Source organism: Micromys minutus, assembly GCF_963924665.1.
Source record: "Micromys minutus genome assembly, chromosome: 3".
In the NCBI taxonomy this organism is placed as follows: Eukaryota; Metazoa; Chordata; class Mammalia; order Rodentia; family Muridae; genus Micromys; species Micromys minutus.
In genome coordinates, this window is record NC_137972.1 from 33,714,817 (window position 1) to 33,729,936 (window position 15,120).

A 15,120-nucleotide genomic window follows, 5' to 3' on the forward strand; every position below is an offset into this window, starting at 1 on the left:
AACGGGCACAATCCTGAAGGAAACCAAACTTGGTTCTGGTTTTTAATTTGCCCAGAGGACCGGCTGAATTTTCTGGGTTTCAGAACTAGAAAAGGACACACAACCACTTTACAGACACAAACAAAGCATAGTGTTCCCCGGTGCAGCCGAAATCCTTTATTGCAGCACCTTCCTCATGCCGGCAGTCACGGCTGGCTCTCCCTAGCAGGAGGAGACGTGTCACCCCCCTAGAAGACTGGTGCCGGCTTGTGCTATTACAGTACATGTGACCGGAAAGCCTTGTGATAGCTGCCTCTTAAGGAACTCTCCACTTAGGCTGGGGCGCCGCTGGGGATCATGGGAGGCTGAACAGAGCAAGGGTGCCCGTGTTTCCACACTGGGCTGTCCTTTCCTTCTGGCTCCCCCGCACCGTGTATTCCCATCTTGAGGTGGAACTGAGAGGAACCTTGAAAGAATGAGCTCTCCAGCAGCCCATGTGGCGCAGAGCCAGGGGTGCTCAACTGGCCTTATTTCCCCTGCCCAGCCTTCCCCCACAGCCCAGCCAGGCGTTAGCCTTCCCTTCGCAGAACCACCTTAATGTTGCTGCAGACCTGACCCAGCGCAGCAAAGAGCGGGTTGCAGAAGGTGCGGATACACAGTGAATAGATGTGGCTGATGCACTGGATCTCGATCAGGTAGCTCTTGATGCAGGGCACCACGGCCCAGATGTGGCAGAAGGAGATACAGGCAAACAGGAATCCCCAGAGCAGGGCCAGTGGAACTCCCAGCAGGGTAGACAGCAGGCGGTAGCACCAGTACTTGGAGACAGTGAAAGTGGTGTAGCTCACCTTCCACACACCATCGAAGCTGTAGGTACCCTCAGGCTCTGCAATCACATCTTCAAAATCTACCTGCAGAAGCCAGAAGGGGACAGATCAACTCTTAGCATAGGCGGGCCTTCCTAGTATTTGCTTGCTTGCCTGCCTGCATCAGAAACCCTGGGGGTGAGGCCAGGGAGATGGTTTAGCAGCTAAGAGCACTTGTTGCTCTTGCAGAAGACCTGGGTTTGGTTCTTAGCATCTACAGAGTGGCTACAGTCACCCGTAATTCCAGTTCCAGGGAATCTAGCATCCTTCTCTGAATTCCTTTGGTCCTTATGAAGCTAATGCAGACATCGTCATTACAATACTAAATGCTGGGTTAGGTTGGGGATGGGGGATTTAACTCTGACCTCAGGACGAGGAAATTCCTGGGGAATCTGGAGTCTAAAGGCTACCAGGTAGGTGGAGGACTTGCAGGTTGGAAAAGAGGACCTGGGCTGAAGGAATAGAAACTGCTAGAAGGTGGTGGGCTGTACGTTGTGGTCTGCAGGAGATGCATTTGCTTTCCCAAGGGTGTATGTAAGCAAGAATGGTGTGATGCTGGAGAGGGGATGCAGGAGGCTTCACGGTTGTGGGCCTTTCTAAGGTGGTGGGCAGTGCTTAGCTGCATCTGGGTTTTGAGTAGCTTGTTTAGTTATTGCTTCTGGGAAGTGGAAGTGCTTGGGGTTACTGAGAATGGGTGCAGGGGAACTTGAGAACTTGGTGACACCCACATTGGGGATAGTATCTCTGAGTTGGAAAGATGCATGGGTCTGTTGCTACGTACACCCCAATCCAGAACTGGCAATCTTCACCTCTAGTTTATTGGAGCAAAAAAGAAGTTTTTATGTCTTCAGGGATCTCCCAAAGTTTAGAATCCTAGGTACTAGGCTGGAGGGCCCTTCCAACCTAAGCTGGGAGGAACCCTGTCTATTGAAAGGTTCTGACCTTAGAGCTCTTTACAACCTCCATGGTAGCATATATTTTTCCTTAGATGGCCTCCTGGGATAGCTTGTAGAGAGATCGTGGCCTCAGAAACTCTGACAGTAAAGAGAGTCCTTTGCATAGAGGCTTGCTTCTCTCTCATTGTCCCATCTGGCCCCTTTCCACTACCTTCCTTGCCCAACCTGTCCTGATCCTACCTCCTTTTCATGCAACAGAGAGTTTCCTGATGACAGGATTCCCATTCCTCTTCACAGTACTGGGCAACATGAGGGCTCAGAGGTAAGAGCTCTAGCCTGGACCAGGACCAGTCTCAATCCTGGCATCCTGACTACTCCACTGTCTGCCTGCTACCCTAACTGGGGCCAGATCCCAAGGTATATGTGGGCTATGCTACATCCCTCAGGAAGGACAGGGGCTCTCAGTGAGATCTAGCCCTTGGTAGGCAGATCAAACTATTCTAAGATAGAGTCATAGTTCTTTATTTTCACACATACCCAGGTTTGAGAGTCATTAATCACTGCAGCCTGCATTGCCCCTTTATTCTAGAAACTTCTATTTGATATAGTTTTCCTGTTTGTGCCTGGCTCTAAAGTCACTGGTGTGCTTTGGGTCCTGAGTAGCTACTTATTGGCTGGATAATGCAAGGTTACTGCATTTTTCTGGGTTGCATTTTTCTTGTCCGGTTTTGAGGAGTTGTCAGAGGATTACATAAATGGAGACATGCAAATACTCAGAAATCTTAATGGCATAGTTAGGAATGGTTAGCTGCTGCTAGAGTTTGGATCTGAAATGTCCTCTAAGGAAACAAATGTTAAAGCCTTGGTCCCCAGGGAGGCACTCCTAGGAGACCAAAGAACCTTTTTTGCTGGTGTCTAGTGGAACGTTGTTAGACCATAGGTGCCCTTCAAGAGAACTTTGTACCTTCCCTTTTTCTCTTTCATTTCCCTGCCATGAGGTGAGTAGCTTGCTCCAACCTGTGTTTTCAGCCACAATGAACTGTCTCATCATAGACTCAAAGCAACAGGGCCCTCTGTCATGGACTGAGACTTCCAAAACTGTGAGCCCAAACCAATCTACACTCTTCATAATTTGGATGTCTTGGTTACTTGATACACAGAAACTGACTGAAGAGCTGTTGCTGGAGGGGGAGACTCTAGTAGAGTGTGTTCCTCAGTAGAGAGCTAGCCATGCCTATAATCCCATCCCAAGGAGTTTGAGATGGGAAAATTGCTCTAAGTTTGATGAAAGCCTGCACTAGATAGTGAGAGGCAGGTCAGTCTGTTCATAGTGTGAAATCCTGTCTCAAACAAACAAATGAATAAACAAGCAAACCACCAACCAAGAACAAAAACCTAGAAAGCTAGAGTCCAAAGGCAAGCTTGAATGTCAGTGCAGCTGTTGATGAGATGTGTGGGTTTGGCATGACTTAACCTCAGTGACCCTTTAACCTTGTTCCCTCCTTTTAAAACTGGAATTGGTCAACCACAGAGGTTAGGTATAGAGCAAGAAACTGGGGGTAGGGGAGGCAGAACAAGCTCTCAAGGAAGAGAAAATAGAATATAGTTATGGACTGGTGATGGGAGGGGACAGGGCATGGTGTTTTATTGCAGCATAGAAACCATAACTAAGACATTAGATGTTATGGCTTCCTACTTTGCGTTTTTATGGGACTCTTTTTTTTTTTTTTTTTTAAATGGGACCCGTGGGTATGTGTCTTTGTCTGTGTGTGGCTCTTGTGATTTTTTTCCTTGAGTCTTTTGGGGTGTGTGTGTATGTGTGTGTTGTGCCTTTTTTGGTTGTCTGTTTATTTTTCAATAGTCGGGGGAAGTAGGAAGGATCAAGAAGGAGTTTGGAAAGGGAAAACTGTGATTAAAACATATTATTTGAAAACAAATTATTTTCAAATAAAAAAGAAAATAAATGTTAGAAAAAGGGGTTAGAATTTTTTATTGGTGTAAAGAGCAGAGATAATTTTTTTCTATTTACTCATGATCCACATATGTCTCACTGTCTATTTCTTTATCAACTATACATCATCTATCCATCTCCCTTTCTATCAATTTATTTACCCATCTATTCAGTCATTCTTCTAATAATTATTCTTCTAATAATGTATTATTTCTCCTTTTGTCTAACCATCTATTTTCCTACCCATCCATTCCCTCTTCTATCTATTTATCCACACATTTATAAATGCATCTTCAACCATGTATTACCTAATTACCTATTCTCTTCTCATCTATCTATTTATCTATCTATCTGATCTATCATATATCCATCCATCTGTCATCATCTTTTTATCTAACCACCCACTTTACCATCCCTTCTCCCATCTTCTACCCACACACCCATCTACCCACTCCTCTATCTCTTATCTATTCATTCATTTGCCCATTTGTCTATTCATATACTCACCTACCTATCCTCCCCTCTCTTCTATTCTATTCCTTATTCCTATGTGCATCCACAGAAACGAAAACTTACTGAGCACCTAGTGCTCAGTACTTAATACCTGCCACATGGTAGGTGCTCATTAATGACAAATACTAGTTCAAATGCTCCTAAATTCCTATAAAATACATTTTGGAAGTTCTGCTAACATTTCTGATCACGAATAGAAAAACTCTCTAGCTGACCTCATGCTACTGTGTGGACCTTTCATTGACAGCTGACAATAGATTAAATTCTTTCCTCTCTTTTCTGCTTATGATGCTTGTCTCTTCCATGAGGATTTCTCTGTTGTTGTTTTTTAAATTAACATTTCTTCTCAGAAATTATTGGTACCCACACTTGAGTTATTTCCTGGGATCATCTTTGAGAGCTGAATGTGTGGCAACTGTTTTTTTTTTTTTTTCTTTGAAGCAGCAACATGCTGTTGGAGGGTGTGCTGTGCTGGGAGGAGGCAGCTGCTCCCCTAAATTGAATCTGAGATGGGAGAGCACTTTGATCACAAATTCTGGCATGGAGAGACTGTCATAAAAGCCATCCACAAGAGCTACTCAGAGGAGCTAGGTGACCATGTAGTGCATCAAGTACACTGTGAATTCATTTCCTTTCTAGCAGTGGGAGAGAGAAGGATTTTTCTTGGAGGGTTGGGGCTCAGAAAGCCTCAGAGCCACTTATGTAGCTGAGGGGTTGGAGGGGAAGATGGTACTCTTTCAGCCCATGTCTTGTCTGACAGCTATTTTTGGAATAACAAGAAAGCCAGTTGTTTATTTGGCACAAGTTTGCACACTCCCTGCAGTCACTGAGAGGGTTGGCAAGGGGCAGGACCACTGGGTTGCCTAAGAGTGAGGTGGGAAGAAAATACCTACCCCTGTACCAAAAGTCTGTCCCCACCTAAAATCCCACACAACTCAGTCCTTGGTCATCCAGGGTTGGGATAATTTAGATAAGATATGTAGGAGTATGGGCAATGTTGCTAAGCTTCCACATCCACTTGGCTGGTGAGTTACTGAGTGCTATGCTTTTCCTCTAGTTATTTGTTGTGTTGAACTCCACAAAGAGAGGATGGAGATATGGTTGTCAGCATAGCTTCAATTTTGGAGTCTGAAGACAGGAGCAAGAAGCTTAGCATGGCTGGGTCCTGGTTTCCCGTCCTGCTGTCTTGCTATGTGAGGGGTGGGCCATTCAGTCCCAGAGGTTAGTACAGAAGCTGAGCTGATGTTAGAAATGGTCACAGAGAGTCGATGCAGTCATTTATGACTACTGAATAATAATATTAGTGGGGATTTATACTGCATACTCTCTTTTCATTCCTCTGATAAGTTTCACTATGTTTTACAGAAGTATTGCGGTCCAACAGACTGACCATTGCCCACAGTCTGAAAAGCACTGATGTATAAAATTACAAATTAAAATGAGATGATAGCTGCAAAGACAGTTTAGAAAAAGATGGATGAGATTTGTTTCTTTGGTTAGAAACGCTATCAGCAGACTTCTGTATGATCTGGGGTGACCATGGTAACACCCATAATGCATTTGGGCCCTGTAGATCATCACTGCCTACGCTTCTTCTACTAGTCATTTCATGAGGTATATAAGGGCCAAGCAGAGTGAGATTCAAGCCAAACAGCAAAGATTGTGCCCCAATCTCCTCTGCATGCTTCTTGCTCAGGGTTACCACATGGGTCAGCACTGCTTCATGGATGGACCTGAATGAGGTGGTAAAGGAGGGGAAAAAAGACAAACAGAGATAGATGTAGACAGAAAGCTGGGATCAGGTTGTCTGGGCTCTGTGATGGAGAAAACACAGTACCCCAGCATGTTTGTTATGCAGAGTGAACAGAGAGGTGGGGTTGTTGCATACAGCTAAACAAGGAGGCAGGGTTTATATTATAGAGTTAGATCAAGGAGGCAGATTTAGCTAATCTTTATAGGAGCAGTCTCTGTGGGTGAGCGGCCTTCAGGCTGGAAACATCCCCGGGGGAGAAAGCTATGTGGACATTACATTTTCTACACTCGTTTATCAACAACTACATATAGACCAGAAGGGAAGGTTTTGCCATTTGCCTCTGGCCCCCATCCCTGGGGAAAAGACTTTGCCATTACTCCATAGGCTTGAGCCTATGTCAATAGTCACTCAGAAGTCCAGTCCAGGCTTTCTTTACTCCCTGTAGCCAGGTATGCCAGTCCGAACTGAATCTCAGAAGGAGGTGGCCACTATTATCAGTAGTTCGGACTGAAAGCATTCTACAGGGCTACCTGGAAAGCCTTTGCCGAAATACAAAGGGACTTGTGTTTGTATGAAGTACTAGGGAAGAAGCCAAAAGAGTGCCACAGGAGGTGAGACTGGAACCCACCAGCAGGGCCCCACTGTCTTCCCAGTGCATTTTGGCTCTTAACTGCTTGCTGGCTTCTTCCTGGCATCTCTCTTGTCCTCTCAGCTAGTGCCTTTGGTGAAGACAGTGCTGGTGGGGTGGGGAGAGATAGAAATGCCTTGGCTGGAGTCTGAGACCGTGTACTAGCTTCTGGCTGCTGGCTAGCAAGTCTCCCCAAATAACCTTCAGTGAGTCACACCTCTTTGCATCTCTGATTGTGGGTGGTCTTGTCCCATTTCAAGTCTGAGGTTGCCATGTGACTCATTTTAACCACCAGAATGGGACAGAGAAAGTGCTGGGCCAGCTACAGCCTAAGCACAAGGAAATCCTGGCATCTTCTGCTTTGGGGACCCCTGGCAGAGTCACAGGTTTTAGAGATGTACTCCTCTACCGTGCTCTAGAGTGGTACTAAGTGTGTGCTACCACCTGCTCTTCTAGAAACATCCTGAAACTCTGAGTTGGAAGCTTAGCCATCCCAGCATCTCCACTGAGTCCTGTCCTCTGTGTCTACCCCTGTCCTAGAATAACAAAAATCCTCCTTGAATGTTCTAGCTCAGAAGAGTCCCCACGTGAGGTCAGCCCCAGGCTGACATCTGACTGCAGCGCAGGGGATGTCCCCAGGGAGAGTAGAACCACCCAGCCAGCTCCACAAAGCACAGAACTTCTGTGGATAGACTGCATAGCAGCTGGTTCCTGATAAAAGTGAGTCACTGGGGAAGGCACCGCACGCATGTGCACACACGTATGCACTGTGGCGAGAGGCCATCACTGAATCTCAGTCACTTCTTCACATTATTTCAAGACTGTCACTCACCAAGGCTAGAACTCATTGATTCAGCTAGCCTGGTTAACCCACCAGGCTCAGGGATATTTCATCTCCTCTAGTCACAGGGCTGGAGTTACAGCACATACCAGCCCTGCCTGGGTTTTTACCTGTGGGTTCTTGGAGGAGCTAAACTTATGCAGGTCCTTATGCAGCAAGCACTCTTCTGACTGAGCCATCACCCCAGGGCCCATGTAGCCATCTTGAGAAGAAGTTTACAGAAGGCAAGGCACTTAGAGAAAGGAGCTTCCAGTAAGGATCAGATGAACCCTGATCTGTTCCAAGTTCTCTGCCTGGCCTTTCTGCGTTCTCACCTGCACATTTTGTTTTGGATGCCCTGTGCTTTTCTCAGTGGGTAGTTCATCTCCAACAGCCAGAGTAGCAAAGAGGTTTTATTTGTGATACCAACTCTGACAAGCTGATGGGTCTTGGTAGTACTCTTCCTGGATAAGTACTGTGATCGATTAGTAATGTCTGCTGTGTATACAGAAAGGAGTGATGGTGGCACCTGCCCCTTCACATTTACTAACTCCATACAGCATTCTACCCAGAACTGTGAAAAGATTCCATAGAAGTGCTCATTCCACTTCCTGCTTTTAGAATGCCTGAACCTTATTTCATTTAAAGAAGTGTACCATGGGTATCATTTTGCCAGAAAGGTGGGTTCTGATTTTCCCAGGCACAAGTCCCTTTTCTCCCCTGCCTTTCTAGGACACTTCCTCTGACACCAGCTTATGGCATTTGGCACCTTCCCCTGGCCCGGCTCCTTATTCTGGTCTCAACTGCAAGGTTTAGATTCTTCTCAGGGAGAAGCACTGGGTCTATTCTATTATTGCAGTGTGTCACAGCTCCCCCAAAGCTAGAAGCGGGACTCCGAGGGTCGAGAGTCAACTTTCTGGTTGCTCTCAGTGCTTCATGGTCTTACTGACAAGCAGGAGGCACCATCGGGAGATGGAGGGTGTTTGGTGGCAGGTGTGAATTGGAAGTGGGTGGAGGATCCATGAACCAAGAAGAGTTCAGGCACATCTGTCTGCTTCTCTTTCTGTGGAGCTGAAAGTTGCTGCTTCAGGAGCAAGTGGCCACGTGTGAGCCAGTGAGGGAGGGACTTGAGGTCAGCTGCAAGCCTTCTCAGAAAGGACTCCGGTAGGATAGGCTGGGGTTTCTAGGCATGTCTGGGGGAGGGTGCTAGATTCTCTACAGTCAGAGTCACCAGGAGGGGCCCTTGCATGGGGCACAGGTACATTTTAGAGTCTCAAAGCCTGGTATGCAGTGTGCACACAGCTTTCACCATATTCTCTAGGCAGTGTGGTTGCCTGGTGTGCAGATGGTTCTCAGTAGCATGTTGGGGTCCACACGAGTAGCAAGGTTGGGTGAGGAAGAAAATAAGGTACCCTTTTCACAGTTCCTCAGTGGTCATCTCTCAAGACTCACCCTCAGCCAGGTGCCTGACCTGAGTGTCAGAGCCTAGTTTGGTGGGTATATGGGCTCCATTTTCACTGCGACTCTTGCTTTCCAGCCTGGGTTAAAGGGTAGCATGGATAGGAAGTACCTCCCTATGCTAGGTTCCCCAGGCTGCTCTGTCTCCTTTCTCTCTTGTGTCTTACTGCATAAAATCTGCAGTGGACTGTAGTGAGGACTATGTCCCTCTTCCCCACTCAGTTTCTTTCAATACCAGGGACTCTTGCTCACAGAGGGAAAAGGAGTTTTCAAGACACTCAGCAAGCTTGTTGTCCTAGCTGGGGACCTCAGCTGGTGCTTCCTGGATTCTGTCTCTGCTGTTGGTTCTATCCCATGAGGACCCTGCCGACATACGAGAACAGCCTGGCAAGGCTACCCAGCATGCCTCTGTGGCTTCTGTGCCTTCGCCTTGACCTCTGTCTTATCTTTGTCCCTCACCTGCCACTCATCCTTCTGTCTTGTTTCTTTCCCAGGTAATGACAGAAACCCAGGCTATAGAAGAAGGTCCTGTTCTGACAGCCTGCCCCACCCTCAGCCAGTCAGCTCTCTGAAACTGTGTGGTATTTATCTCCCCGATATTATCCCTCTTCTGTGTTTCTAAAGGTTTCATTTCTGGCTCATTAAAAGTAATGGAAAGAAAATGCCAGACACCTTCCCAAGGCCTAAAATGTCCAAACAATGCCAGTTAATTTCCTCTGAACAAAATTAATTGTGCACCTTTTTATTTAGTCTTTGGGAGATATTGGTATGGGGACGGGAGCTGCCAGAGAGGACACTTTTCTGTCTCAGAGAAGTGACAGAGAGCTGGAAACCTATACTGCTGTCACTGCCTCTTTCTTTGGGTCATATCCAGGGTCTGGCTCCCTCTTGGCTCAGTAGAACCTTATCAATTCCCTCTGCACTTGGCACCCATCACAGCATTCCCAAGAAACTGTGTTATCCCGTGCTCCTTGTCCCCAGCCCTAGTACCAACAATGACTTCAGAAGGCTCAGTTTTCCAATCTTCTGGACTCGAGGCTACTTGAGGGCTCTGTTCAACCCCAGGTGACCACATACTTCCTGGGAGTGGAGACTGCGTTATAAACCTTCGGTTCATACATGGCATTTCTGCTGCCTAGAGTTGTCTAGGACTCACGTACCTGCTGGAGGTAAATGGCACTCGTGTATTGTCCCAGGAGGAAATGAGGTTCAGATGCTTAGGTGACATAGCTAATGTCTTTGCCTTTGGGAGGAGTCTGGAGTTGAAACCAGACAGGGACCACGCTACGGACACCATGACCAGTGCAGGTCTCTAGTATTTTGGAGTTGGGGAATTTTGTTTTGTATGCATTCCACGAAGTTCCACCTCCACCATTAGTGATCTATGTCAGTGTACAATGGTGTGAGTTAGGTCAGACCCAGTGAAGGGGTACAGAGGTGTGGCTACCTGGAGGAACAGGGAAGGCTTTTTGGAGTAGGTGACCTTGGATGGCAGCCTTGAAGTCTGAGTTGGGTAGAGTGAAGGTTTCTTCTCAAGGCACAGGGGGCATGCTCTGGGGGGCTGGCATTGGGAGTCACCAGGCAGAGCAAACAGGTGGCACCAGCTTGTGTTGGGTGTGGAAAGTCTGGGAAGGCACAAAGGAGCCGTCTAGAAGGATGGCAGCCCTGGCTGTGCCTTTGACCTCTTGGCTGTGTTGCTAAAGCCTGTGGCTCACATGGCCCCGAGTTTCTAAATTCTGTGTCATAATAATCACAGTATAAAAACAGATATGCAGCCCCACTGTTAGGAAACTTAAGAATGTCCAGCACAATTTGAGCATGTGAATCAGTTTTCAGTGTTAAATTTTATGAACCAAGTATGGAACATGTATTTCTGAGGTGTGTCCTCAGTATAAGACATACAAAGTTCTAGGAACAGATGTCTACTCTTTTATGTGGCTTAGGTGTTAAAATGCTGCAATTCTGGATAGAGAATTAAGTAAAAGCATAAAAATTGATTTCTTTAAAAAAATTAGTGTGTATGTGCATATGTGTGTGTGTGTGTGTGTGTGTACATGTATGCTCTATTGTGCATACATGGAAGCCAGAGGCTTTGTGGGAGTCTGCTCTCTCTACCGCACAGGTTCTGGTATAGAACTCAGGTCATTAGATTTGGCAGTGGGCATCATTTCCCACTGAGCCATCTTTTTGGCCTCATAAAAGTCAATTTCAATTGTTGGATTCTTCCTTTTAAAAAGTAACTACTAGACAGATTCAAAGTTCACAGCAGGCAGGTACTCTGGTCATCTCTGTACTGTCTACTTTTTATTTTAACCCAGCACGGCTCCAGTTGAATCCTAACTAGATTCATGTAACGCTAAGCCATGGCAACTGTCATGCTGAGAACACAGTTCGTACAATCGCACACAGAGCACAGCAGCAGGAAGGAGTGACTGCCGTGCAGTAGATGGTTTTACAGTTTGCGGGGTGATTGTACAAGGGTCACACTGCACCTTGTTCTACCAGCAGCTCTGGCCTGTGACTCCCAGTCCTTAACCCTGGATGCCCAGCCACCCTGGGGACTCTGGAGCTGGTGGCTGGGACTTTGCTCTGAGGGGGATGCCTCTCGCATTTAGGCAGAGATCAAGTCATGGGTTCACAAGGCAACGTAAGTATTCCTTTCTGGGTGTCTGCTGAGAGGCCTTTGCCGGGTGCTGGCCACTAGGCCTGGGGTGAGGCAGGGAGCTAGGGAGTCAGGGAACAGGAAGGATGGATGGCCTGTAGGGCCCATTGTTCCAGAGAGACAAATACCAGGCAGGGCTGCAGGGCAGCTAGTGTCTTTTGCAGGGGCCACTGATGAAGCTGGCCTCAGATTCACCCCAAGCCCACTATGGAGACAGCCTAAGTGCTGCTGGCACAGTAAAGCAACTGACTTGGCCCGGTTTCTGAATCTTCCCAGTGATTCCTCTGGGGCCTGGGGCCGGAGCCAAGGGTAGGCACTTGGAGCTACTAGTAAGAAGACGTTTTTGTTGCCTTCCCCTTAACACCACCATGCAGGTGCTTAAAGTTGTTTATTTCTTTCTTGCCTTGCTAAGGCTTGTATAATTTTGCCTGTTTGCTGGGGTTTGAAGAAGACATCATCCAGGGGACTTTGGGGAGGCTGACCTCAAGTGCGTGAGGACCATGACGTCCTGCTTGGGCACCGAGCCTACCTTCACAATGTCCTCATTGATGTTCTTGGGGTCGCGGTTCACCAAGTCTATCTCCTTGCAGTGAATGTCCTTGATGATCCGTGCCTCCAGATCCGTGTGCTCCTCGGTCATCATTGTGAGGCTGGGGCGCCTTCAGGGGGAGGTCAGAGTCTTGTGGCTGGTATCGTTGACAGTCCTGGGGCAGAAGGACCAAGCTTAGGGTCTCCAGGCTGGTGCCCCTGCCGGCTAAATAGGCCCCACCCAGCATGCCGGCTGACAGCTGTCCTGCATAACTTCAGCCGGCCTCTAGTTAAAGCTGTTGGTGGCACGCCTCCAAGCTAAAATTAAGACTGGACAGCAGAGCGCTCCTTAAAGGGGGCTGTGCAGGCCATTGGCCTCACGCGAGAGGAGACCTGCCATTCTGTGCCAGGCACCAGGGCCTGGCCTTCCCGGTACTCTGTGGAGGCGGGCTGAGCAACCCCCTTGGAGTCCCTGGAATTCGCCACTCCATACTCAGGCTCCTCCCAGGAGCAGCTGCCCAAGAAGGGAGGTGGGCTCAGTCCCAGCTCTGTCTCTTGCTAGCTGCTAAGTGACCTTGGCACATGTCCCTTCTCTGGGCCACCATGACCCTATCTGTGACTAGGGGTACTATAAGGACCAGAAAAATAACCAAGACTCCTCCCACTCTGGGGAGAGGAGACTGGCTTCCTGGGGGATTTTATTGGAGTTGGAAATGTCTGGTAGATTCTCTTTACATTAGTGTGGTTAGCCGTGGTGGTTATCATGGTGTGCTTTATTATTAAAATTTTTAAAATTACATATTATTTATTATTATGTATTTTTGTGTGTGTGTGTGTGTGTGTATAAGTGAGCAGTACACAGCATACACGTGAGGTCAGAGGACAACCCAAGGGAATCTGTTCTCTCCTTCTGCCACATGGATCTTGGAGACTGAATTAAGGTCACTGGGCTTGGTGTCAGGCATCTTTACTTGCTGAGCCATCTCACCAGACCCACGTGGGGACCAGGTCCTCTGGTTACAGAGCAAGGACCTTATATACCAAGCCATCCCCCTACCCCCCTCGTTCCTGTGGACTGTCAGGTTAACTGGACCACGACACCTAGATTAAGAGAGCACACCTCTGCAGCTTCCTGTAAGGGTGTTTCTGCAGATGAATCCACTGATGGATTCCTAACTGAAGTGGATGATCTGGAGGGGTTAGAGTGGTGGAAGGCAGGCTGTAGTTGGAGGAAGTGGGTCACTGGGAGCTGCATGCCTCTGAAGAGCATCCCTCATTCTGGTTCCTTTTCCTCATCTGTTTCCTGTCTCCTGTGCTGTGAGTTATTCTGCTCTGATGGATTTGTCATGGGTCGGAGGGATGCTTTCTCCTGCATTCCTCTAACCCCAACACCCACAACATTTCTGCCCTGGAAGGAAGAATTTACACCAAGGCACAGGTAGGGCCAGCAAGTAGTAAAGGTTTACTTTTAGCACCCTAAGAGTTAAAAGGCTAAGTGCATCCTGCAGAGAGGCAGGAGGCCTGCCTCTGGTATCTGGATTTGTAACTCTTGTCCTGCCATTTTGTCACATGCCTTTCCTAGAATCAATAGAGGCTTTCTTAGCCATTCTTACCCACAATCCAATCTGTCACAGGGAAATCAGGCTGCTGTATGGAGGTTGTGAGGTTTACGAGAGAAAGGATATCAGTGTCTTATACATGCTCCTCAGAGCGGCTTTGAAAGCCACCTAACAGTTGTTTTAGGTGTAACAGACTATGGCAATCGAAAGTTAACTTTTCCTACCGGAAGCTGTCTTTGTTCACAGTGACACAGAAGAGACTAACACCTTGCCCTGCTCTCCTGTGCTGTGGAGCAGGTCTGTGGTTCCCTACAAGGGGCAGGGGGTCAGAGGACTCCAGGATGGGGTTGTCTTGGGATGAGACAGGAAGAGGAAACCACTGCAGGTGGGGGCCGCTTCACCCTCAATGTGTCTGGCAGTGCCATGTTGGCACCTTCCCATGGCTCTGGTTCCAGCTTTCAGAGTGTCCACAGGCAGCCTGCTGACCAGTGGGGTGCCCCCTTCTCCACTTTCTAAGGCCATCTTACAATGTATCTGTCTTTTGAAACTCCAGCCTAAGAAGGATGATGATGTTGAATCCTGAGGCCGAGGCCTGTGCGTCTGCTTATGTGCTCATCTACACACTCACTCAGGAGCTGAGTTTTGTCTCTGCCTCAAGGACTGGGGTGAGGACAGTGATCAGAAAGCGATGGATGCTTCTGCATTGCTGGGTTGGGGTTGGGGTTGGGGTTAGGGTTATGGTTATGGTTAGGGTTGGGGTTAGGGTTGGGTTAGGGTTATGGTTAGGGTTGGGGTTGGGTTAGGGTTGGGGTTAGGGTTATGGTTAGGGTTGGGGTTGGTGTTGGGTTAGGGTTATGGTTATGGTTAGGGTTGGGGTTAGGGTAGGGTTAGGGTTATGGTTAGGGTTGGGGTTGGGGTTAGGGTTGGGATTAGGGTTAGGGTTGGGCTGGGGTTTGGGTTGGGGTTAGGGTTATGGTTAGGGTTGGGGTTGGGGTTGGGGTTAGGGTTGGGTTAGGGTTGGGGTTTGGGTTGGGGTTAGGGTTATGGTTATGGTTAGGGTTGGGGTTGGGGTTGGGGTTAGGGTTATGGTTAGGGTTGGGGTTGGGGTTTGGGTTGGGGTTATGGTTATGGTTAGGGTTGGGGTTGGGGTTGGGGTTAGGGTTGCGATTGGGGTTGGGGTTGGGGTTAGGGTTGGGTTAGGGTTGGGTTAGGGTTGGGGTTGGTGTTGGGATTAGGGTTATGGTTAGGGTTAGGGTTGGGGTTGGTGTTGGGATTAGGGTTATGGTTAGGGTTGGGGTTGAGGTTGGGTTTGTGGTTGAGGTTGGGGTTGGGGTTAGGGTTGGGTTAGGGTTGGGGTTGGTGTTGGGATTACGGTTATGGTTAGGGTTGGGGTTGGTGTTGGGATTAGGGTTATGGTTAGGGTTGGGGTTGAGGTTGGGTTTGGGGTTGAGGTTGGGGTTGGGGTTGGGATTGGGGTTGGGGTTAGGGTTAGGGTTGGGTTAGGGTT

General features: G+C 48.1%; 1 protein-coding gene across 1 annotated transcript; it reads right to left on the reverse strand.

Moving 5' to 3' along the window:
* Positions 1–141: 141 nt before the first annotated feature.
* Positions 142–12,464, reverse strand: CAV3 (caveolin 3). Its single transcript, XM_080913668.1, has 2 exons — positions 12,056–12,464; positions 142–890 (listed from the first exon to the last, which is right to left on the reverse strand). Exons 1-2 carry the CDS (start codon positions 12,167–12,169, stop codon positions 549–551), a joined length of 456 nt encoding a protein of 151 aa, XP_080769794.1. The 5' UTR covers positions 12,170–12,464; the 3' UTR covers positions 142–548.
* Positions 12,465–15,120: the final 2,656 nt, after the last annotated feature.

Bases quoted from the DNA above. Each gene is read 5' to 3' on its own strand.
- CAV3 (XM_080913668.1), bottom strand. From the start codon at position 12,169: ATGATGACCGAGGAGCACACGGATCTGGAGGCACGGATCATCAAGGAC. The intron at 891-12,055 runs GTAGGCTCGGTG...TGGCTTCTGCAG, and splicing joins TCAATGAGGACATTGTGAAG to GTAGATTTTGAAGATGTGAT.